The following is a 26,306-nucleotide window of genomic DNA, read 5'->3' as shown; positions in this document are numbered from 1 at the left end:
GAGAGGATTCAGCCAACACCATGAAGTCTATTGAGGGTGATACCACAGCAAATTATGCAGATGTTGCCTAGTAACCAACTGGTAAAAGAGTCAAAACGCCTACCAGAGCCATCCACACATATACACACACATAAAAACACATCTGCAATGTTGTTTAGTGACACAAAGGCACTATTTCAGGATACCAGGAAGAGAGGAAGGAGATGGGAGTGAGTGCTGGGAACTCCATTAGAACACAGTGTAGTGGGGCAGAGCGGAACACTGTCACCCTCTTGCCCCCGTACACTCACAAGCACTCACACAAAGGGTGTGCCCTGGTACAGCTGTTCCTCGAGGGTCTGGGGTAGACAGCTGTCCCCCCTTGAACAGAGGTAGCAGTGTTCCCAAAAAAGCCCAGCTCAGCACAGATAGAGAAAAGCATTCCATACGCTCTCAGCAGGACCCTGTCATACAGCCCAAACACAAGGCGCTGGAAACACCCCACACTGTCACAGCCAGCCAGAGTGAGCATGATGATGAGCTCCATGCACACAAACACACGCACGTACACATGCAACCCACCCAAAACAAGCACACACTAATGAAGCCAGTCTACCAGTGGCCATCTTCCAGTACATATGGATTCCTCAGTGTAAACCCTAGCCTATTGACAAGCATTGACAGAGGTAGTCAGCGATGCTGTTCATACCCTGTGTTTGGAGAACATATGGAGTTTGAAGGCAAGGCCATAAATCTTCAAACAGAGGCCATCCTCTCCCCTCATCTGACCCTAAAACACCCGGACCCTAAACCCTGTCATACCCTGGCCCACACACAGCCTGAGCAGGTACATGGACTAGCTTATTGAGTTTCTGTGATGACCGTCACAGGTGGCTCTGAACTCTGACCTATGACCTTTCATCAGATGGGAACGGTATGGTGTTGACTGTAAATGAGTGTTAACCTTTCTGACTCACCCAGACCCGAGGTGTAGATGGCCTTGACTGACTTCTTCATCTTGTACAGCACGCTACGGTCCACATCCAGCGCCTGGAGGGAGGGAAGGAGAGAAAGAGGGAGGAGAAAAGGGGGAAGGAAGTCCAGTTATTGTCAGATCAAGATCACAATGAAAGCAATATGGCACACATGCCGTAGCATTCATTTTGCCTTGCCTATTAACATGTCTGAATCGTTTCCAAGGGTAATATTGGATGTGATAATGTCGTTTGAGGCACTTTGTCAGCTCTGGGCTACTTCTGTTTCCTAACGTTCTCTCTAGAGGATAGAGAGTTTCTCTCATCTTTGGCATTGGTAGCGGTTATCTTGCCACAAGCCATTGTGGACACAGGGGTGTCGGTGTGTGCCTACTATCTGTATGTGGGTGCACGTTTGTTTTTGTAGGTAGCAGGTGTGTTTGAAAGTGTATATGTGTGTGACTTTGGGTAACATCTGTGTGTTTGTGTGTGTGTGTGTGTGTCTAAGGAGGAAGGGCAAAGCCTCCTGACTGCAGGAGATTCATTATTCAGGACGATGCTATAAATAGGCTCAACAGAATCCCAGTGTGGCGTAAGAGGGGAGAGAGAGGAGTGCAGGAGGCATCCATACAGACCAGATAGGTGGAGCCACTCCGTTATGGAGGTAGGTCAGGCTGATGAGGTCTCACACTACTAAGAAGCCTTTCCTATAAGATGTACACACACTCACAAAGCATACATATTCATGCACACACACACACTCATGCTAACGCGCTCACACACACACAGACGCTAATTCACTTACAGTACACACATACTCTCTCTGACTCCAGCGGAGACAATGCACCACTGTACCAACCAACCAACGATTGGAGGGTCTCCGGGGGATTTGGGAAATTAGTTTTGTCCTTCACCAAGTAGATCCACCCGGCGCCACTCTGCCCTTGTTCCCAATATCACTGAATTCAACAGATCATCATATCCCTCCTCTTTGCCTCAGTCTGAATCTACTTTAGTGAAAACTAACCCAGGCACAGCAGCTCCATTCAGTTGCCACAGATAAACATACACAGTATTCCCCGTGCTACACTGCTAGCCATGAGAGAGAATAAGTAGGCCTAAATCAGCGTTATATTAAAAAAAGGCCCTGAGAAGTGCTCTGTGCTCTGTTTTTGTTGGTATTGAATTTCACGGAGTGGGCGAGAGCTGACAATGTACTTATCCACATTTATCAGGGGTGGCCTCTTGCTGACACAGGGAAGGCCACCTACATACAAAGTGTTGGAGACAAGGTGGGCGTAGGGATATCTAAATAGACTTCTTACCTACAGAGAAGATATAATAAAAAGAGAGGAATTGAGAATTAGAAGACAGTTGAGCACCCACGCTTATCGACCACGACCATAGACTAGTGGTCAAATATATGCTACAACTTGTTGAATCCTACAATTTAGGGGCGGTTCCCTTTTAGAAAGTGGAAAATAAGATGAAAACATGTCAGTGACTGGAATTCTGAAAACCGTTCCTCTTTGTAGTAATGTCAAACAAGGGCTGCCTCTGACCTTAACTTGACCTCTGAGATTGGACAATAGGAAGTAGTGCAGCAGCATTGCCCCGGGTTACGATGCCACTGGGCCTATTGTGTGAGACATTATTGACTTTCAATCCACATCCCACTTCTAGAAGTTTCCATCAAACCCGTTTTATCAGGAGAGAAGAAAGCCATCTCTCATAAGAGCTCTTCAAATAGTCATTTTCATCCTGGCGCTGAAGTACCGTTTGCTCTGAAAGAGAGAAAAACAAACAACACAAAAACTAAAAACACTGTCTCATTAGCTGAACAGAATTACTCATCACAAGCGTTGACGCTAACGAGATCTCCACCTGGGTTCTCCCACTTAATCTTAGCTGCCTGCCCACCACTAGCTGAGAGTCACACAACACAAGCCTCCTAAGATTCTCCTAAGACAGCCTATAAGCATTTATCACACAACAGTCACTGCATGTGCTACAGCTGACTGATTTAGCCAGTGGCCAGCAATTCTTTGCAGCAATTGTAGCTAATTGATGTCAGACAAACCTCCAAATGCCATCGATATAGATGGCGTTATCCTAACCACCCTTCCTAAGGTGTATTCTGCCTTGTTTTAATTTGGTGCCAAAAGTTTCCCATTCACCATTCTACTGTACAAATATGAGTCATGAGCCAGTCTAGCGTAAAATATGACTCACATAAACACAATTCTATTAGCTCCACAGAGACCATCTGGATTCATAGACCCAAACAAAGTCCAGACCCCACACATACTGAAACTCTGGTTTTCAACGACTCTGGAGGTACTGTTCAAAGCAAGCTATGAAACAAAGTGTAGGCCAAAACACGCTGTCGTACAAGTCGATCCAGAGCATCCCAAACATGCTCAATGGGTGACATGTCTGGAGAGTATGCAGGCCATGGAAGAACTGGGCATTTTCAACTTCCAGGAATTGCGTACAGATCTTTGCAACATTGGGTCGTGCATTATCATGCTGAAACATGAGGTGATGGCGGTGGATGAATGGCACGACAATGGGCCTCAGGATCTCGTCACGGTATCTCTGTACATTCAAATTGCCATTGATAAAATGCAAATTGTGTTTGTTGTCCATAGCTTATGCCTGCCCACACCATAACCTCACCACCACCATGGGGCACTCTGTTCACAACGTGGACATCAACAAACCGCTTGTCCACACGACACCATACATGTGGTATGCGGTTGTGAGGCCAGTTGGACGTACTGCCAAATTCTTTAAAACAACATTGGAGGTGGATTTGGTAGAGAAATTAACATTCAGTTCTCTGGCAACAGCTCTGATGGACATTCCTGCAGTCAGCATGCCAATTGCATCATCCCTCAAAACTTGAGACATCTATGGCATTGTGTTGTGTGACAAAACTGCACATTTTAGAGTGGCCTTATATTGTCCCCAGCAGAAGTTGTACCTGTGTAATGATCATGCTGTTTAATCAGCTTCTTGATATACCACACCTGTCAGGTGGATGGATTATCTTGGCTAAGGAAACATGCTCACTAACAGGGATGTGAACAAATTTGTGCACAAAATTTGAGAGAAATTAGCTTTTTGTGCGTATGGCAAATTTCTGGGATCTTTTATTTCATCTCATGAAACATGGGACCAACACTTTACATGTTGCATTTATATTTTTGGTCAGTGTAATTTCACTAGCTATATACACCCAATCTCTCAATTTTGAAAGTAAGCTAACTAGCTAATTAAAACATAATTAGGTTCTGTCCTTACAACTTTACTTGAACTGTAGTTTTCACGTAGAGACACCTTGCAGTTTTGGAGACAGCTTCGCGTTTGGTAACATAAAGGCGATGCAGTAGTGTTAGTACTGGTAAAGCAGTGATTTACTCACTGAACTATATATATTGAACTTAGCTACTTCATATTAGGGTTGGGCGGTATCCAGATTTTCATACAGTCATACCGTTTCTGTACCATACCGGGGTATATGGTATTACCAGAAGTGCACACAAGGGGCGCTATTGAATGGGATTGAATGTCTTTGCTGTAACCAAGAAGCTTGATCTTGACATCTAGCCACATAGCTAGCAAGTAAAAGCCGATTTATGGTCAATCCGTCGTCTGCAGTGGCCATACAGCATTTACTGCAATGTGGCCTCTGCAGAAATCAGAGCATTCATACTTCTTGCGCTTTGGGGAGCTGTCATACGCATCCAATAAATTAGTCTGCGCCACACCACTTGTAGTGATTCAGGGCTAATCTCTTTAGCCATCCAGCTAATTTCGAGCAACTGGCTAAACGAAAAGACCGTACCTCTTCTGAGATGTTAGAGTCCGTTTCCCGGTGCTTGACATAGGAGCTCAGCCAAGATAGCATGAAGTAAAAAGGCTGCACCGTTTTCCCACCTGCATCTCCATCCCGAATCTCCCCATTGTAGGCTAATTTAGCTGGGGGCATTTAGGCTATTGTTTATATGTGTATTTCACACTATGTTGAGGTAAAAATCTGAGTATAATGCTTGTATGGATGTCAACCCCAAAACATGTTCATGTCATCGTCATCAATCAACTGCAATCTAAACCTGAAACCGGACATCTTCTAAATGTTACACAGCGAAAAACAGCCAAATATATCCAAATCGTATTTTAGTAACCACATTGAGGGCCTGTTACAATACGTTAATCATGACAAATTTGACGAATATCCACTTTGTTAGATCAGATGTGTTGAATGTGCGCCAATCCGGCGTCCTTCTATCCCCCACGGTCTGCATTCCATTGACCTCTTTATCGCATCTATCCCCATCACCTCCCCGATCTCTTTCCAGGAGTTGAAACACATGTTTGTGTCTTTGAAATCCCTACACGAGGTATCATAAAGATGTATTTAATTTTTTCTGATAGCCTTTCGTCAAAGTTCTCCATGTTTCTGGTCAAATAAGTGAGTTTGTGTTTATACAGGATGTACCACCTACACCTACCGGCAACCAATCATGTCAATGTGGAGCAATACGGAGCCCTCCGCAGTGTTCCAAAGGTGCCGCATTTATGTCACACCCTACGTACGGAGCCTCCGGATCGCATTGCAGGATCAAGTATAAAATCGGCTTTAAGCAAACCAAATGCATAGCTGGAGCCCTGAGCTGGATATAACTTATGACACATCAAAGACTTCTTCTAGTTATACTTAACTTATAAGCAGTGGCGTAGTCACTTTCAGATTATAAAAAACTGCTTTTGCTGGTGTGGGTGTTTAACTACTGCTGCGAAAAAAAAGGAACATCATCTCCAAGCATGCCCAAGACCGCGCTATAAGTCACTCTGTAGCTCCATGTTCCCCAGATCCAGTATTTTATCACTTCTGCCAAATAAACTGAGTCTGAACACACATAGCTTCCGCAGGAGTCAGTCAGTGGGGTCTTAGCTTTGCCCTGTAGCTGCAATATCAAAGTGTTGATTGATTAAAGCCATAGCCATGGCTGGCAGAGGTAAGCAATCAACCCAGCCAGGGCTCTAGAGTGCGACCATTTTACTCGCATATTCGCCTAAATATTTTGCTGTGTGACCTGGAATTTTTATTTAGGAGCACCAGTGCTCTCTACCTTTATGACCTCAAATATTTTTTGTTCTCCTCCTACATTTCTTTGTGTGAGCCAACATTTTTCTACTTAGGCGCGTGCTCCTTGTAAAAAAAGGTCAGCGTAGAGCCCTGACAGCAGGGGAGCCCCATAAGAGAAATAATTATACAGGCCCCTAAAACAACTTGCGAAGTCTGGCAGTTGAAAATGTGCCGACTAAGTGGCTGTGGTGCGATGGGTTCAGATCCAGCAGACTACTAAGCGCAGCTGTCCTCTCTGGCAAGTTGGTTGTCGGCTTTCTGGATAGGTACAAGCCAAATGGACAGACGATTTAGAACGTAGTGAGAACATGCTGCTTCTGGCTTTTGCCACGTTTTCACTGAAGGCAGCAATTTGTTAGAGATAAAGGCACTCTTTCAAACCTACAGGGATGTACTGTATATCACTCTTGCTTTCTAAGAAGATAATACCTACCTAGATCACCCACAAAGATAAGAGGCTTTGAGAGGAGCAACAGTGCCTTGCAGAAGTATTCATCCCCCTTGGCGTTTTTCCTATTTTGTTGCATTACAACCTGTAATTTAAATTGATTTTTATTTGGATTTCATGTAATAGACATACAGAAATTAGTCCAAATTGGTGAAGTGAAATGAAAAAAATAACTTGTTTCAAAGAATTCTAAAAAATAAATAACAGAAAAGTGGTGCGTGCATATGTATTTACCCCCTTTGCTATGAAGCCCCTAAATAAGATCTGGTGCATAATTAGTTAAATAAAGTCCACCTGTGTGCAATCTAAGTGTCACATGATCTCAGTATATATACACACCTGTTCTGAAAGGCCCCAGAGTCTGCAACACCACTAAGCAAGCGGCACCATGAAGACCAAGGAGCTCTCCAAACAGGTCAGTGATAAAGTTGTGGAGAAGTACAGATCAGGGTTGGGTTATAAAAAAATATCAGAAACTTTGAACATCCCACAGAGCACCATTACATCCATTATTTAAAAAAATTGAAAGAATATGGCACCACAACAATGGGGATGGTGTTCGCCAAAAGGCATGTGGGAGACTCCCCAAACATACGGAAGAAGGTACTCTGGTCAGATGAGACTAAAATTGAGCTTTTTGGTCATCAAGGAAAACACTAAGTCTGATTCAAACCCAACACCTCTCATCACCCCGAGAACACCATCCCCACAGTGAAGCATGGTGGTGCAGCATTATGCTGTGGGGATGTTTTTCATCACCAGGGACTGGGAAACTGGTCAGAATTGAAGGAATGATAGATGGCGCTAAATACAGGGAAATTCTTGAGGGAAATTACATTTTATTTGTCACATGCGCCGAATATAACAGGTGTAGACCTTACCATGAAATACTTACAAGCCCTTAACCATGAGTGCAGTTAAGAAAATAAGTAAATAAATAAACTAAAGTACCGGTACCGAGTCAATGTGAGGGGGTACAGGTTACTCGAGGTAATTGAGGTAATATGTACATGTAGGTAGGGGTAAAGTGACTATTCATAGATAATAAACAGCGAGTAGCAACAGTGTAAGAATAGTCCGTGTAGCCATTTGCTTAATTGTTCAGCAGTCTTATTGCTTGGGGGTAGACGCTGTTAAGGATAATTTTTTTGGTACCCTTCCCCAGATCTGTGCCTCGACAAATTCCTGTCTCAGAGCTCTACGGACAATTCCTTCGACCTCTGCTTGGTTTTTGCTCTGGCATGCACTGTCAACTGTGGGACCTTATATACACAGGTGTGTGTGTCTTTCCAAATCATGTCCAATCAATTGAATTTACCACAGGTGGACTCCAATCAAGGATGATCAATGGAAACAGGATGCACCGGAGCTCAATTTCGAGTCTCATAGCAAAGGGTCTGAATACTTATGTAAATAAGGTATTTCAGTTTTTATTTTTAATAAATGTGCAAACATTTCTAAAAATCTGTTTTTGCTTTGTCATTATGGGGTATTGTTTGTAGATTGATGAGGATTTTTATTTATTTTATCCATTTTAGAATAAGGCTGTAACGTAACAAAATGCAGCAAAAGTCAAGGGGTCTGAATACTTTCCGAATGCACTGTATATGCTCCTAAAAACCAATGAGGAGATGGGAGAGGCGGAACTTGCATAGCCTCAATTGTAAAAAATATAACAAATTTCTATTTTAGCGCCTAGCTACGCATTCTTGCGCAAACAGTTGATGAAAACATTGAATAACATTTATGTGTAAATGTATTTTGCAATGCGAGCAGTGTGGTCAGCCAGCATCATGTCTCAGTAGACACTTTCAATCTGGAGAGTGTTCTGTCAGGAAACTGGGCGAGTGCACAGGGACAGACGGAGTCATAAACCAAGCCCAGCTGAACACGACAACACAACCCTCAATCACTCTCACACATTCACTCTCCCTTGCTCAGAGGCATTTATCCTCACTGAGGCATTCACTGTTCCAAGCGCTGAAAAAAAAAAAAAAATCACAGTTCACCATGAACCAGGCCACTCTTTTGTATGTCTTGCTGTTTGAAGCAGACGTTTTTAAAATTAGAGGCTTGTAACCAAAAGATTAGAGAACAAGAGGAGATTTCCATCACTGGCCACTGCACCATAGTATGATAAGACAATGCTGGGCCTTGTTACACCCCACCCAGCCTGAATGGATTGGGCTTATAACAGAATCTGTTCCAAGAGAAAACATTAAAAATGCAAACTCAGCACATTTCGCAGATGATAAACAAAGTATTTTTTGAGGATGAAGATTTCAGTTCCTCTGCTGGTACCGACGATGACCTTGCTTGAGTTGAGTAGATAAGAGTGAAATAATGAGTCTTAATGCATGACATCAGGCACCATCTGGCTCTCTCCAATCTGGAGACTAACACCATTGAGCCTGTAGGGTACATCCCAGGACACAGAGAGGGTTAAGGTTTCAAAGTTCCTCATCAATTCCGATAGATTCACTCTAAATTTACAACGCATCATCATCAGGAAACAACCGGCCCGGAGTCAAATGACAAAACAGGGCAGGCTACAGCATCAAGATGTTGCAAGCCATGTTATTTCACAGAGAGAGTTGCGTATAGAAATATGTTTTTATAATGTCTTAAGAGAGAGCAATAATATATTTCTGAATGAATTCACCAGTCTAACCAGAAATATTGGCCATTGTAAAAGAAACTGAGCCAATGGACATAAATTGGGTTCTCACTAGTGGGTTTATTACGTCACGATTAGCCTAACACTTGTTGAACAAATGGAAAATCCTTGTATGATCTACTTGGCTTTAAGATAACAGGAAAAGATGGACACAGATCTTCTTTTAAGGCTTTACAAGTAAACCCATGACCATATTGCAAACCCATTTCCCCAAACCACACTAACATCCTCTCTGGCTGCGCTACCATGCCACTTCCCTCCTGGCTGTCAGTGTCACCGCCATAACCGGAGAAAAACACCAATTCCTGCCAGCCAGATATTAACTGACCAACACAGGCCCCCACATCTACTGTCTGGGCCTGGTTTAGCTCAGAGCTGGGAATGTGAGGCAAGGCCTCATACCTAAACCACTTTCCCTACATTATCCAAGGTCTCCCAAACAAAAACATGGAGGGAAATTAGCTGGGGAGGGTCATTTATATTTCATAAGCTTTTCATAGTGCATCCATTGTTCAGTCTCTTCGTGGGTTTGGTGTATATTTCAATGCCCCTTTCTTCTTCTGCTGTTTGTGAAAATGAGGGAGGAAAATTCTTGGAATAACAAGTGTGATTTAAAAATTCATGTGTATTCTTAGGCTATGATATCATCACATTGGCTAGAGACAGTTTTGTTTTGTAATCAGAAAAGAGCCTCTGTCAAGGCTCAAACTGAATCCTTCCGCTTGTAGAAAACAAAGTCATCAGGGATTCGATCATCTCTAACCAATCAGAGAATTGAAGCCAATGACACATTTTCAGAATGTCATTTTACTACTCAGTTTCTAAACCCAGAGGCGCAACATCGCCAGACTTCCGGCAACGATTGCGAAAGAGACCAAACAGACCAGGCCGGGGTTTGAGAAGTTAATTAGAAAAATAAAAGAATATTATTTACTTGTTAATTTTCTCAAATCTCAAAAGGTACAACCTACATTTGAGCCAACATCTTAAGTAGTTGAATATGTTATTAATCCAACCTTATGTCAGTTTGTCACTTTCACGTTTTCATTTTCGTTGAAAACAACTTTATATCGAAGGACTGCCTTTGATTTGACGGCCTGCACATGTGCAGTTCGGCACAAGACGACCATTAGACCCGATTATATGTTTCTGCGCATGAGATTAAATAGCCAACGTCACCATGACATTGCCTACAAGAGTGATCGGGGATTTCTATTGGAGAAGCAATTTCTGCCTATCTTCATACTGTACTGTCTTTGGCTTTACTCACGTGTGTTCTGGCTCTGGCCCAACCCATCGGTCTCTGGGACCAATCAGACGATCTAGAATGTATTTCCATTCTAGGAATCATAGGGGAGTAACTCAGATCCAGACTCATCGTGGAGAAGAAACTAACGTCCGTGGGTGTGGCATAGCATTTGGCCGAAACAATGAGTTTGGGTAGCCAGGCAAATGTGTTTTCTGTCCACAGCTGATTCCAAGGCCATCTTAAGGCCAGAGGAGTTGGAACTGGGCAAGAAGAGTAAAAAGAGCAGATGTTTTGGTCAATAAGGGACATGAGAAAGATATGTTGACAATCTAGGACAATATGCTCTTCCTCCTAGACAGGAAGAGACTAATCAAAATGCCAGGATTAGATTAGTTACACAGAATAAAAGGTATTCCTGGATGATTGCATATTGTGTGGTGTCAGGGACGACCCTGACTCATTTTTCTTGGAACTATTTGATGACCGTACGTCTAGCAGCTGGGACCCCACCACGACACACTCCCACCCAGAGAAAACAAAGCAGTTGTGTGGGGTCGGCACTTTTTTAACCCACAGCCAGCTCTCCTAGTCTGGCCTCAGACTAGTCGGTCAACCTCGCCGCCACACCTTCTTTGAACTGCTGAAGATCATGGGAGGGAGTAGGGAGGGACACCCACAAAACACGTCTGGTTCCCGTCTGGTGTCAATTTATTACACGTCACCGACTCCCCTCCCCCAAAGCTGGAGTCATACGAGGAAACAGTCTGACACAAATTGGGACAGTGCCAAGAAAGGAGGCAGTCTGGGGTAATTATCTAATTCATTGGGGGTAGGAGGGGGGGGGGGGGGGGGGGGCTTGATTCTAATCCAAGTTTTATAGAGGCACCAGATGTTATAGTTAAAGCAAACAAACACCCCGAAAAAGGGGGAAAAAAAGCCGGCTGGGCCTAGGCAGCAGTGTTTCTGCCATAGGGTTTACTTTACACTACCCTGGTCTGTGTGAAAGAAGAGAAATCCTGTATGCCATGGGAGAGACTTGGCGCACAGTGCTCCAACACTCATTTTACTACTGTGTTCAAGCCTCCCCCTTCCGACGGTGGCAGTAAAAGTACACACTAGAGTGTCACTCCTGGAAGTCTTCACAGAAGATATTGGCTACCTCTTAGCTCTTGCTGTAAGTCATATTTCAGAAAAATGGAGCAAGACTGGGGAGGTGAGGAATTAAATGAGGCAGAGAGAGGTCTGGGTAATGATGTCTCTATGTGCAGCCATGACCGTGGGGAGTAGGCTGCCACTGCAGAGCCCATTACTGTAACTGCTGAGGTGGACAAACCTCCTCCTCTCTAATGGTGCCCTCTTTGAATGGGCCTCATCTGCCACGTCAGACCGACCAATTGGCATCATAGCAGGGGTCCAGTCACTCAATGGCAAGCCGGCAGCTACTCTAGTTACCTTTGTGCGAACACGCAATTGCATGCACGTACACTCAAATACAGATGCATTTGAGCGAGCACACACAAAACCCTGATACACACAAGAGCACAATGGTAAGACACGCCTGCACACACAGCTTTCTCCATTAAGTGTAGTCAACCACACAGTAACGGTCAGTAGGAGCCCCCATGCTCTGGTAGGCAGCTGACACAGAGCATGTTATAAAGCAGTAGACACGTGGCACAGGGTGAACAGCACTCTCTCAGCCTCCCCGTCGAGAGGAGGAGAAACAGAAGTGGGAAAGCTGCAACTCATTAAAAAACATATGACCGCACAGGCACACACATACACACATCCCCCTTATATACAGTGCCTTCGGAAAGTATTCAGACCCCTTGACATTTTCCACATTTCGTAACAGCCTTATTCTAAAATGGATTAAATACAAAAAATCATCAGCAATCTACACACAATACCCCATAATGTACCCCATAATGACAAAGCGAAAACAGGTTTTTAGAATTTTTTGCAAATGTATTAACAATAAAATAAAAATAAAAACTTATTTACATAAGTATTCAGACCCTTTGCTATGAGACTCGAAATTGAGCTCAGGTGCATCCTGTTTCCATTGCTCATCCTTGAGATGTTTCTACAACTTCATTGGAGTCCACCTGTGGTAAATTCGATTGATTGGACATGATTTGGAAAAGCACACACCTGTCTATATAAAGGTCCCACAGTTGACAGTGCATGTCAGAGCAAAAACCAAGTCGAAGGAATTGTCCGTAGAGAACTGAGACAGGATTGTGTCGAGGCACAGATCTGAGGAAGGGTACCAAAACATTTCTGCAGCATTAAGGTCGCCAAGAACACAGTGGCCTCCATCATTCTTAAATGGAAGAAGTTTGGAACCACCAAGACGCTTGCTAGAGCTGGCTGCCCGGACAAACTGAGCAATCAGGGGAGAAGGACCTTAGTCAGGGAGGTGACCAAGAACCTGATGGTCAATCTGACAGAGCTCTAGAGGTCGTCTGTGGAGATGGGAGAACCTTCCAGAAGGAAAACCATCTCCGCAGCACTCCACCAATCAGGCCTTTATGGTAGAGTGGCCAGACGGAAGCCACTCCTCAGTAAAAAGGCACATGACAGCCTGTTTGGAGTTTGCCAAAAAGCACCTAAAGACTCTCAGACCATGAGAAACAAGATTCTCTGGTCTGACGAAACCAAGATTGAACTCTTTGGCCTGAATGCCAAGCGTCACATCTGGAGGAAACCTGGTACCATCCCTACGGCGAAGCATGGTGGTGGCAGCATCATGCTGTGGGGATGTTTTTCAGCGGCAGGGACTGGGAGACTAGTCAGGATCAAGGGAAAGATGAACGGAGCAAAGTACAGAGAGATCCTTGATGAAAACCTGCTCCAGAGCCCTCAGGACCTCAGACTGGGGCGAAAGTTCACCTTCCAACAGGACAACGACTCTAAGCACACAGCCAAGACAATGCAGGAGTGGCTTCGAGACAAGTCTCTGAATGTCCTTGAGTGGCCCAGCCAGAGCCTTGACTTGAACCCGATCGAACATCTCTGGAGAGACCTGAAAATAGCTGTGCAGCAATGGTCCCCATCCAACCGGACAGAGCTTGAGAGGATCTGCAGAGAAGAATGGGAGAAACTTCCCAAATACAGGTGTGCCAAGCTTGTAGAGTCATACCAAAGAAGACTCGAGGCTGTAATTGCTGCCAAAGGTACTTCAACAAAGTACTGAGTAAAGGGTCTGAATACTTATGTAAATGTAAATTTCAGTTGTTTATTTTGTATTAATTTGCAAAAATGTCTAAAAACTAGTTTTTGCTTTGTCATTATGGGGTATTGTGTGTAGATTGATGAGGAGGAAAAAATGATTTAATCCATTTTAGAATAAGGCTGTAACGTACCAAAATGTGGAAAAAGTCAAGGGGTCTGAATACTTTCCGAATGCACTGTAGGTTCATGGCTGAAGTGCGTAGTTAAGAGCGCGTGAGAGCAGGCAGGAGACTAAAGGAGCTGCCTTGTGGTAAAGCTATTCAGAGCTCTAGAGAATAAGACTGATGTCATTTAACAATTGAAACGCACAGCAGACGAGTCGGGCCAGAAAACATGTGTGTGCATGAGAAGAGTACTGAGCAAAGGAAACAGCACAGCCTACTTCCATATCAATTTTTCTGTGTGCTTTACTGCCTCAGTTCTATGCACTCACAGTATGTGATTTGAGTGAGAAATAAAAGGAAAAAAACCTTCCAAGCGCTTCATTCACAACTTTGAGCAATTTGGAGCAACTAAGTAAATATTTGAATAGGCCCGTGAACCATTAAGGGAACTACTAACAAGCCATGGTTCCAGTGTTTGGCACAGAACAGTAATGCATGCAGCTAGCCTGGGGGACTGTGGAAAAGTCAGTCGGCTCAAAGAGTCAGTGTCTTCACTGGGCATATTATGTTCGCTGGGAATGTTTAAAGAGCCATGCAGAGGAAGGTTAGCAAAAAGAAGGGAGAACACAGCCCTCTCTCTCTCTCTCTACCGGTGTCACAAGACCAGCCCCTGCAGCTTCTGACCAGTGAGTGAGTCTCAAGTACACACACACCTCTCTGAAGGCCACTCCATTACACAGCAAAACAGGAGTCTGATGTTAAGCAGGATTCATGTGCAGTACCTGCTACTTTAAACACAACATAGAAGAAAAAGAAACACAGGACAACACACAAAATGGTAAACTGAGAACAAGTGTACCAGCTTACATTGACAACCTGGTAAATATGTAAAACTTACTGCCAGACTCACACTTATTTCAAAACTAACTCAAAGGTGTTTGGTGCTTTACTACTCCTTAGTGAAAACTGTAAAAACTACTAAAGGGGGCACCCTTGGACCTGAACAGTCACCACCTGCCAGCAATAATACTCACACTTTGGTGAGGACATAAACTGAGGTACTAAAACCGTCAAAGAAAACAAACCCTAGTTTGAAATAGAAAGCCAGCCAGTGCCGAACCTCTGGTGTAGCTAGCTACCTCATGTCAATCTAGGCTACATCAATGGATGGCTCCATTTGTGTCTGGAGAAACCACTTGCCATCCGACTGACCCTCTGCCCTTCAATTGACCACTTCAAAAGACATATACCCTTCCTTTGTGTTCATTGGGGGTTTATTGTGTTATCTAGACACTTTCGAACATATGAGGTCCAAAATTCCCCATCGCAAATTGGCTTTCTCAACCATCGTCAACAAACTTTCAAGGGTCTAGCCTGAGCAGATTCTCACAGGTTATAATGCACTTGGGGTTTGGGTGCAAGATGATTCTCAGCTTTCATGAGCCACCACTTCCTGTGAACACTGGACAAGATGGGGCATGCCTCAAAAGCATAGGGATTTGGGCTTTTTCAACACGTGGTGGCTATTTGAGACCGTGTGAGAACTGTCCATCTCAACACTACAGACTCACAGGGACCGATTGAAAATATATACTACTGATGTGCTTGTAGATTGAGGTGACTGAGCAGTGGGGGCAAGTGGGACTTTTCCTCAGCCCTCAATGATTGGTCATTGATAGAGCGCTCAGAAGATGAAAAGGTCAAATAAAGACAAACAGGGAGCGTCGCCAAACCCCAATGGTGCAGTACACTTTTACTTAATCACACATAGACCATTAGCTGTAAGTGTGACACAGTGACCCGCATCCACTCTCAGTGGGCATGTTCTGGTAGGCAGTACAATGAGTAACTGTTAAACTGGAAATTCAGGATTCGATGATGCCCTGTCTGAGTATACCAAGTGACAATGCAAATATCAAGCTTTGAAGGAAAAGAGAGCTTTAACTACCTAGGGGAATCAGGAAAGAGACCCGACAGCACACTTTTTGGGAGTCTGTTTGACTTTTAACAGAGTATTTAACAAAGTCTATAAATTAGCAGGGGACTGATAAACTCAGCTTGAGGGAGGGGCGGGTAAATTAGGACCAAATGTGTCTTGCAAAAAAAACAATCCAGTGAACGTAAACAGTTTCTGGTCTGCTCGCATCTTCCAATGTGTAGGCACCATGGTGGAAACTTAGCAATGCCAAAGGCAAAGTGTCATAGTTACATTCAAGGAGCATATGAGGAGGCTTGATAGACAAGGAGTAAGACCATGCGTTCACCTAGAAAAGATCAACTGGTCATTCTGGAAAACATATTGTACAGTGTGCTGTGGAAGGAATGCTATGAAGAGGAATGCAAGATCCTTGTATGAAGCTCCTTTTAAGTTTTTCAGGACTTACTTTTAAGGATTCTCATCCCACTTAAGTCCTGTCTCTAGGAGTACCAAGTCAACATGAAGAGAGGTACCGCAACAGAATCACGTTAGGCAGAGGCATAATAAATTCAGCTGTGTTAAAAATAGAGTTCTTTGAGATGCACGAACAGTTGAAATCTCTCAGCACATTTCTGTAGTTTTTTTCAGCTCTACAATATGTGGAGAGAATGGGTGCACTGTCCATTTCCCAACAATCTAGGGAGACAGATTTGCTTGAGAAATGGAACTAGTCAGTCAGAGGACCGACATTCAGGAAACTAGAATATCAGCCACATGAGGACAGAGGATATCAAAGATATCATAGCCTGACAAGGATGACTTAGATCATTTCTAAAACAGAGTTCCTTTAAGAGTCTTTAAATCTATATTTTGTTGATTAATGTAGAACATCTGTTGAAAAGGGGCATAATTGCTAAGAGCACTTCCAATCATGTAAAAAACAACATAACCTAAATCTAGCCATTTATGACTACTTAAGACATTTGGCTTTCTTGATGGCTTACTTAGATCCAGCTTCACAGAACCTAATAAAAGCTCTCGAGGGTGAACACATCTGAAAGCCCGTCCTCCATGAGCCCACTGCAGTTTTCTTAAGTGAAAGCCACAACCCAGCAACACAATTACAAGGATTCCTAAGGAAACTGCATGTGCAGAGGGCACGGCAACAAATCAATGAGGGAGTTCATTAATGAAGAGGCACGGCCTGTCAGAGAACAATGGCCTTAAAAAGGAGCTGTCCATGGCAATCTTTGACAGGCCCCCTGACGGAGGGCCTCCACACTTCCATGTAACCCCACTCCCAACAAAGGCCAGTGCACTCCTGACCCCCCTACCCAATCAATGCCCACACACCACCGAGATTTGCTTGCAGTATTGTATCCCAACAGCCTAGGCTCACCAGTTGGGAGGACAGCCTCAAAAGATTATTGGGTCAGTACCGTGACCCCCCCCCCCCCCCTTTCCACTGTTTAGCCCCATGGGGAGGATTTCTCATCTGTAGGAAAGACCAAGAGAGAGAGCCTGAGACTCAGTGATAACAGGGAGCCTGCTGCCTCTGGCTCCAGCTGTATGAGATACCTCACACTTCTAACACACGCCATGGAGGAAACACGCTGGGTACTCTTGGGGTGGAAAAGATGACTTTTCATAGTTTCCGATTGTGTGATACCACATGGCATTTCTGCCTATTTGCTAAACAAACAGATTGAAGTGAAGCTGTAGAAAAAACATTGCCTCAAGCCTTAAAGGTCTCATTTTTTAAAACAAAGACCAAGTTGAAGAATGAAGAGACACAAAAAACACTTACACAGCTTTCAATGACCGAATAGAACAACGTTAACAGACTTGAAGTCTTCGGGTACAGCACTAAGCTAGTTAGCATTGGCTCGCGAAACTACCTCCAACTTCCTTCATACTGGACGCAGAGACATACAATTTTTATCCACAAGTTCATCTGATCCAAAAGTTAATCTGACATTTCAATTACAGTAAGTATGATAAGCTCCTTAAGAGGGATATGCAGGCCAAGGTGGCTGGCAGTCTGGGTAGCTCACTAGGCAAACGTCCTCCTGTGTTGTCCCTAAGGCAATTACTCATGGATCGTCTCTGCATGCATGCTTAATCCTTGTGTCTGAGGCCTTGTTAAAACTTTCCTCCATGCCACCTGTTCTGCCCCACAGCTGCTCGTTCCAGTCCAGCCTGGCTGGCTGTTCCCGTGGACAATGCCTGGAATGGCCACAAGAATCTCTGAGTAGATGAGGCTACGTCTTCCACTGGCCCGGGAACACAACCACAACACATGAAGGGTTGTCGGACACACCATCACGCTGCTTATCTAGAGGGAACAGGGTTGTAGGCTCCATGAGAAAACCTATTACTCTTTGTCTGTAGATACGGTCAGGGGCATATTGCTGTTAAGCCTTCAGATTACACACCTCTCAGCAGAGTGGAGCAGCCTGGTGTGGCTGGACGCTAGAGTATTGATATAATCTTTTATAAAGGATATCAGTTGCATCCATTTCTCCGTACTCAAAGAGGAACCGCAATTCAGAACAACTGGAGAGGGGTTTGAAAAGTGTGCTGAAAAGGATGATTGAAGGCCAAGAAGAGTCCTTTTTGCATCATTCCTTTCATGAGACAATGCAGCTAGCCTTGGCAGTCACCCTCACTGCATCCGCTATTCCCCCTGCTTTCCAAAATCTTTGGGAATTCAATTAGAAACCACTTGAGTATGGAGCGGAGACCACTTCCTCATTGTTAACCAGGAACATAGAATTTACTCAATACAGAGTCTGGCTGGTGCAAACAGTTGCCCCAGATTCCAGGAACAACACTGTCATTCCCCTAATACTTCCCAATAATCTCCATACAGAACAATGCAGTTGGACAACATGCATCACCAGCACATTGCTGGAATACCAACGTGAGGAACTCAGAGTTGTGCCGAGATAAAATAGCCAGAGGGTTCAGGAATGTATGTACAGGACAACAACAAAAATGTCCATGCAAAATGCTGGTTATAAATATCCATGATTCAACTGAGAAAAATGAGCAGCATGGATGGGGGGGGAGAGACAGTCAATGAACCTGGTCCACCATTGGTCCCCCTATTGTCGACTCGTGTGGCCTGCTGCCATGCTCAGAGTCCAGGAATGTTTCTCTGTGAAAGGAAGGCCCGTGTGTGCACCGTGGGTGCTATCAGAACACATGAAATATCATCCAATTTACAGGCCAACACAAAGGATAGGCGCCGTTTATGCAACACGGTGTGGGTTTCACACTGATGTGCTAACCCACATGTACCTTTGAGTAGGAAACTGCAGTTTGTTTGGAACCCATAATCAGAGGTGACATGGCTGTCAGCTGAAGTTCCATAAAACCAAAATAACTAGAAGTCATATCTAAGAACTAGATAACTCACCTGCTGTTCAACGCTGATATTCAGTAAGACCAGCAATTTAGTTCTTGAGTCAGAGGCTTCGCTCACGTTGTGAGTGAGGCCAAAAGCAAATCCTCTCTGCCAGTGCCTCTAGTCTACTGTACAAATGCTCCTGTCTTGAACCCCTGCCATAGCAGTTAAATGGGAGCGTAATTGAACAACAGCCATTAGTGAAGGGAACATTAACTTATCAGAAAAATCTCTCCTTCTGACACAGATCTGGAGGTGGAGGCATGATAAATCAGAGCCAGGGGCAAAGACAAGACTGGGGCTTAACTGCTCCAAATAACTAACTAAGAGTGTCTGACATTCTTAGCCTCAAGTGGGAGGGAGTTTGACATCTTTTCAGTTCTTCGTAAGGCATACAAGTGATGGTATATTTTGACTCTGAATACATTAGAGTGAGTGCCATTTGACCTGAGCACTTAGTCCACACTAATGGGTGCCGATGACGAGGATGTCGATTAAGGCAGCCCCCCGCACCTCTCTGATTCAGAGGGGTTGGATTAAATGCGGAAGACACATTTCGGTTGAATGCATTCAGTTGTACAACTGACTGGGTATCCCCCTTTCCCTTTCCCTAATGTTCTGTGAATGGCATTGCCTCTTTCAAAACACAGTGTGCATTTCTCTTGAACTCTGAGCAAAGTAACATCTGCACAGTCAGAGACTTGCTTGCTCAAAATGAGAACGTATGTGATCATCAGACTAATATAAACCAAGGCTCTTGTAAAAAAAGCTCAGCGGGTAAAACAAAGGCATGGAGGAGTTGCCTTGTTTTACAGCAACCCAGGGGGGGTTAATGACACAAGGCACAAACATCCTCTTAGTTGACAAACCGTTTTTTATAGTTGTGGTTTTAAGAACACGGTAATCCGAGTAGCACTTCTATTGGCTCCTCCTCTGCTGGACACATTAAGCCAATTTATTTGGGGATGATCGACAAAGCTTTTACAGCCGCAAGCCTAATTAACGTTCCGTCCACTGTAATTGGTTTATCACGCAACAGACAAGGTCCCATTAAGCTCTGTGAGTTGTATAGTGTCTCATAGATAGAGTATCTCCCTCTGTGCAACACTGTGGGGATAGAGGGCTCATCTGAACAGACCCCATCAATGCCATCAGTCCAGTTTGAGGGATGTGAAGAGTGAGGCAGTATGACAAGCAATAAGGCAATTATAAAAAAAGGAATGACAACGGTTGTTCTATATATTGCGAAAGATCTGCTGCACAGTCGACATTTTTCATTGCTGAAATACAGACTTGAGTAGGCTAGATGTGTTCAGCTACCGCTACATTCAGACAGTCCTCAACTGTCACTTCAAGGACAAAAATGGAGACACTAGCACTTTTATAGCAAGCCACAATTCTTTATGGTCACAGAATCAGCACAGTGCTGGGAATCCAAAACAGCCCTATCAGATATCCTTGGTGCACTCTATAAACAGGGATGTAGCCTAATGCCCATGTGAAATAAAACAGTGGGTCTTTATTGTTTCGTCATCAACAAGGAGCGAGGAATAGAGAACCAAAAGGCACTGGGGTCTTTCTTTGTTGTCTATTTACCTCATTTAATAGGAAGTTGCTTCTCTGATTGACAGTGCCAGTGTCCATTGATAGACATGACAATGAATATTAGGCCTACTTCCCATACACAAAAAAAAAAAAAAAAAACTTGTGACCTTTCACCTGCTTAAATCAAATGGATTAATCAAATACGGTTTGCATTTGTTCATAGCTCCTTAATAACACTACTAGAACAATAAGAAGAAAAATCTGTAGAGATTACACTGTCGTGTTCAAAAGCACTGCTGCGGGCCAAGGCACCTTTTGACTGCATTTCTGATTCCAGGCAGCCGTCTGGACACAATGTGTGTTCGAAAAATATACCTCACCATACATCCATGTCTTCATCACTGGAAAATATAAACGGTTGAGATTGATATCATTTCAAAGCATACAAAACAGTTTGTTTAGCATGAACCTATTGTCCCTCCTGCAGCATTTCCTCCCTGAAATAACTACATATACTGAACAAAAATATAAAACACAACATGCAACAATTTCAAACATTTTACTGCGTTACAGTTCCTATAAGGAAATCAGTCAATTGAAATAAATAAATGAGGCCCTAATCTATGGATTTCACTCCTCAGCACCCCTCCTTCTCCCCCCTCAGACGATCCAGCAGGTGAAGAAGCCAGATGTGGAGGTCCTGGGCTGGAGTGTGCCCAAAATTTGAGAGAAATAGGCTTTTTGTGCGTATGGAACATTTCTGGGATCTTTTATTTCAGCTCATGAAACATGGGACCAACACTATACATGTTGCATTTATATTTTTGTTCAGTATACATCTTTACATGCATGATAATGGAGGAAGATTAGCTGCACACCTTTCATGCAAACAATGGCAATACAACAGGTTTGGGGACATGATCAAGGGCTTAGGTGGGTCTCCTCACGCACAACCAAGAATGGAGCAGGCATATTTCAAACATTTTGCTGGGTCTCAAATGCTGGTCACTTATGTAACTTCAGAAATGGATGACATTAGCTATTGTTGCCTTTTGAACAATGGCTATGTGATTAGTAATATGTGGAAGTGGCGCATATGCAGTCTGTGGTGCGAAGCTTCCCATGTGGGAAATGCTATTTATATCATTTGACAGGGCGAGGCTCAGAGCTCTCAGTTGGCTGTATAGAGATGGGTGGTGTTGGTGGGTTTTCATAGAACAAAGCAGAAGTGTCCTTTCTGATAACGACCTGCAAGTTTGATTAAGCTTCCCCATCTAATAAACCAAAGTAAAATAGTATTTCGGGCGTAGCCTAACAATGCAACATAAATACTTAATTTTTGAGACAGGTGCCACATTCATTGCAAAGCTCTATTCCTCAATATACATTACATTGTAAAAACAAAAAAACATGTAGAGTCTTTGTTTGCATGATATAATTTTCCACTGTGCTGTCCATGTTTCCCTGGGAAAATTGTTATTATTTTACGTTAATTTGTCATTAGGGGCAAGCGATTCGTTTTGAACTCGTTGATTGTAAACTAATGGCCAAAGGCGGCGGCCCCAAGTAAACAAAGAGGCTAATTCCCATTACGCAGTTCTATTATCCAACAACTATTTGGCTTTTATTCTCTTATGCACATAATAGCAACAATAGAGAAGCTGTGTAAAATCAATGACGATTAGTAGCCTAATTGGAGAAGATACGTTTCCACTTTCCTCTGTGTGAGAGCAATGCAGGACAAATGGAGCTAGTAGCCTGCTTGATGAAAACGCCCAACCATTCACAAAATAGCCTACTGTGATGACAACATCTTGCCAGTTACTTTAGGGTACGTTTATAACCGACCAACGTAATACAACTAGGTTGAAGTTATGCATTAGCTATAACCCCCGTCGTGTCCATTGACGCTACCGAATGAGGACCTTGAAGTAGCCTATAGGCTTCTACATTCACCGAACAACTCACCTCCTCCAAAGCAGTAACGGTATTCCTACAGTGGGACATTCTAGTGGTGAAGTTTGAAGCCGTTGGCGCTTTATAATCTTCATTTGTCTCCGCCACGAACTCCGAAACTGTAATTTGGTCCGGCATTCTTTATCCTTTTAGAAAATATATTGTATTCCTGTTAAACTTCAAGGATTTAATTCGAATTTGAGAAAAGTTTACAATAGAAAAGTCTGATAAAATGCTCTCAAGTTAACCATTGCTGTGTGCTGTTCCCTTGTTCGCGCTCGCGCAGTCACAGCACAACCTCACTGCAACAATGTTGCACGCTTCTAACTCAGTTGCTACTGCAGCCTTTTCGATTCGATGGCTCGCGGTCACTGTTCTAAAATGTATCCTTTCCCGTCAATTTGGCGGGTACTCGACTTCCAGGGAAATCCAAAAAGAGCTTCTAGGCTTTTCTCTTCTGGTGGTGCCCTCTGTCTTCCAAACCTCAGATAAAGCCTGTGAACTTCTTTCCTATCCTTGGAAACAAACAAGGCGTTTCAATGAAAGTGCAGAAATTGACAAAGGTGAAGGAGGGATTCAATGGATGTGCACTATCCAATGGAGAACACCAGCTGGCAAATATAACCCAATCAGAGTCGAAGGAAGGCGTGGTCTCTGTCATCATTACAGCGGTATTCTGAGAGGTTTTTAAAATTGATTAAAACTGACTGGAAAATAGAAATAGTACTGAATCTGTTCATTATTATGTTTCCATTCATTGTAAGATAAAACTAAATCAGAATAATCTATAAATTAATTAATACACATATTAAATTACAGTTAAAAAGTTAACTTGTTGTTTGGAAAAGGGGATACCTAGCCAGTTGCACAACTGAACATACTTCAATATCTTAAAAAGGCTATAAAATGAAAGCTTGTGGAAAACAAATAATTATTAGCAACAGCTTGACTTTCAACGTACTATTATTCTATGGTGCATTTGCATTTGCAAAAGAGTTAGTCTCATAGAGATAGACATTTCCATTGAGGGCGTCCACCATTTTAAAGTTGTCAATTGGGTGTGGATTCCTATGAGTTGGGAGCAATCAGCCGGTTGGACGTACTGCCAAATTCTCTAAAACGACGTTGGAGGCGGCATATGGTAAAGAAATGAACATTCCATTCTCTGGCAACAGCTTTGGTGGACATTCCTGCAGTCAGCATGCCAATTGCACACTCTTTTATTTCAGCTCATGAAACATGGAACCAACACTTTACATGTTGTGTTTATTTTTTGTTCAGTGTAAATACGTACTTTGTATGTTTGGGGAAATCATGATCTCTTTGAATACAGTGTTGAATACAGAAAATGCATATTTGAGTCTTTATCACAAGAGTCTCCTTTTGACAATGCTATATCAAACAATCCTTTGGAGACTTGCATTTCAAACCCTTATCTTCAGATGAGCAGGTGGCTGTGTTGTGCTGTGTAGAACTGGTTGTCATGCATGGCATCCGTCATGGCAGCCTCTGTCAGTTATTCATATTAATGTAGTTCTCTAGATTATTGCCTGTTTGTCGTGAGAAAATAGTCCACTCAAAAAGATGTCTATTCCCCTCTCGTTTCATTATTATTTTATTGTAGAATGTGTATCAGAATGTATGATAACACCAATCTGTTGCTTCCTTCCTTGTAGGGCTCCGGAGAGCAGGTTGACTTCAACTTTGTAATGTCAGCCCTAATCCTGATGGACTTCTTCTGTCATTTCAGTAGGCCTAATTCACCAAGAGCAAAACAGAAAGAGATAGGTAGGTAGAAGGATTGAGAGAGATGTAGAGAGAAGGAAAGAGAGCTAGACAGACAGGCAGACCTCAGGACTGTACCTAAGTTTCCTATGACACGATGATCACTTCCAGTTCACTTCCTCATCATGTTCCCTGCCTCCTCTCTGTGTCCACCTTTGGTTATGGAGGGAAGCCGGGCATTGGAATCAATGCAAGAAACATTAATTTACTAATGTGACACTGACAAGGAGTTTCTACTATGTCGATGCTAGCGTTACACCCTGCTGCATCGCAACAAAAGACTAATTAAAATGATAATTAGAAGAGGACTATTATCTCTATATCTCTACAAGAAGAGCATACACCAATTATAACTAGTGGCATTAGCACTGCCATGATACAGTGAGCAGAGTATTCTCATGGGAGAAAACATTGACAGGTTTTTATGAGGAACAGCCAGAAATAGATATGAAAGTTTCATATTCTACCCCAAACATTGTTGAGTATTAAAAAAACATCTCCATCATTATACATTGAGGTGTTTTGAATAGTCTCTCCTACACTGTAGTTTTGGGGGGAGCTTGAAGGACTGATTCACTGAGCTCCCTAACGCTTGTGTTTTTCCTGGGCTTTGTGATGGAGAATCTGCTGACGTTCCCTGTTTCATTCAACCTCGGCGGGACCGCCACCGTTTATAAGTAGAGACCCAGCGGCAGGCTGGAACCCTGGGCAGCCTTTAAATCACAACACTGGGCTGCGTTCAGCACAATCCCAATGAACATCTGCTACCCAGAGTTACAGAGGCCAAAGGTAGCCACACTCCCCCTTGATTATTAACATTCTTTCACATAGTCACTCTCTGGGATATGGTTGAAAGGATCATCATTCACTCTGCTCTGTATAGGCCAGGGGTTTTCTTGACCACATCACCTCACTGGGAAACTCTGGGCCCTAGATTACTTTCAATCCCTGTGTAGGCCCATCGAAAGTTTGAAAATGAAACTCAAGGACAGACTTTTCTTCTAGCCAACATATAATGTATATAGTCTTTGATTAAAACCAGTATCAATATTGTGAAGCCTCAATGTTTTGTTGTTGTCTTTTACAGCCAAGTTTTTGCCAATGCTCATGAAGAGCTTCCAAATCAGAAGCTGTCAGTCTGCCTAATAAACCTAACACAAGCTTGTTTATTAGTCGGTGGGCATCCTCGTTATGGATCTGAGGTGAATCAAAATAACAGGCGCTCTGAATATCAAATCGGAAAGCCAACTCTGTTTGTAATAGCAGATATCCATGTATGACAAAGGTATTGGCACTGCTGGAGGAGAGTTTCTTTGAAATTTGAATTTCAAAATGTGCACACGTTCAACAATCCCTTGATTCTACATTTCATTTGACATCATAGTGTATACCAAACTGCTTTCTTATTTCAAAATAAGGTGAGGAATAGTGACATAGCTATAACATGACATCATACTGCAGTGTAGAGATACACAATTCACATGTACAGTGGCTTGCGAAAGTATTCACCCCCCTTGGCATTTTTCCTATTTTGTTGCTTTACAACCTGGAATTAAAATGGATTTTGGGGGGGGGTTGTATCATTTGATTTACACAACATGCCTACCACTTTGAAGATGCAACATATTTTTTCTTGTAACACAAAGAAGAAATAAGACAAAAAAACAGAAAACTTGAGCGTGCATAACTATTCACCCCCCCAAAGTCAATACTTTGTAGAGACACTTGGGGTATGTCTCAATAAGCTTCTTCAAGGCAAAACTGCTCCAGCTCCTTCAAGTTGGATGGGTTCTGCTGGTGTACAGCAATCTTTAAGTCATACCACAGATTCTCAATTGGATTGAGGTCTGGGCTTTGACTAGGCCATTCC

At 43.2% G+C, this 26,306-nt stretch overlaps 1 protein-coding gene across 1 annotated transcript in view; it reads right to left on the bottom strand.

Moving 5' to 3' along the window:
- Nucleotides 1-23,174, bottom strand: part of asap2a (ArfGAP with SH3 domain, ankyrin repeat and PH domain 2a) — a 73,513-nt gene extending 50,339 nt beyond the window's left edge. The window contains exons 1-2 of the mRNA XM_084143694.1: nucleotides 22,664-23,174; nucleotides 957-1,029 (exon numbers count right to left, since the gene is read on the bottom strand). Coding sequence (XP_083999820.1) covers nucleotides 957-1,029; nucleotides 22,664-22,789 — 199 coding nt within the window. The 5' untranslated portion in view covers nucleotides 22,790-23,174. The remainder of the gene's footprint in view (nucleotides 1-956; nucleotides 1,030-22,663) is intronic.
- Between the last annotated feature and the right edge of the window lie 3,132 nt (nucleotides 23,175-26,306).

This window comes from Coregonus lavaretus, assembly GCF_964263955.1.
Source record: "Coregonus lavaretus genome assembly, chromosome: 27".
Lineage (NCBI taxonomy): Eukaryota > Metazoa > Chordata > Actinopteri > Salmoniformes > Salmonidae > Coregonus > Coregonus lavaretus.
Note: the sequence above shows the minus strand (reverse complement) of the source record. Positions and strands in the feature narration are given on the sequence as shown.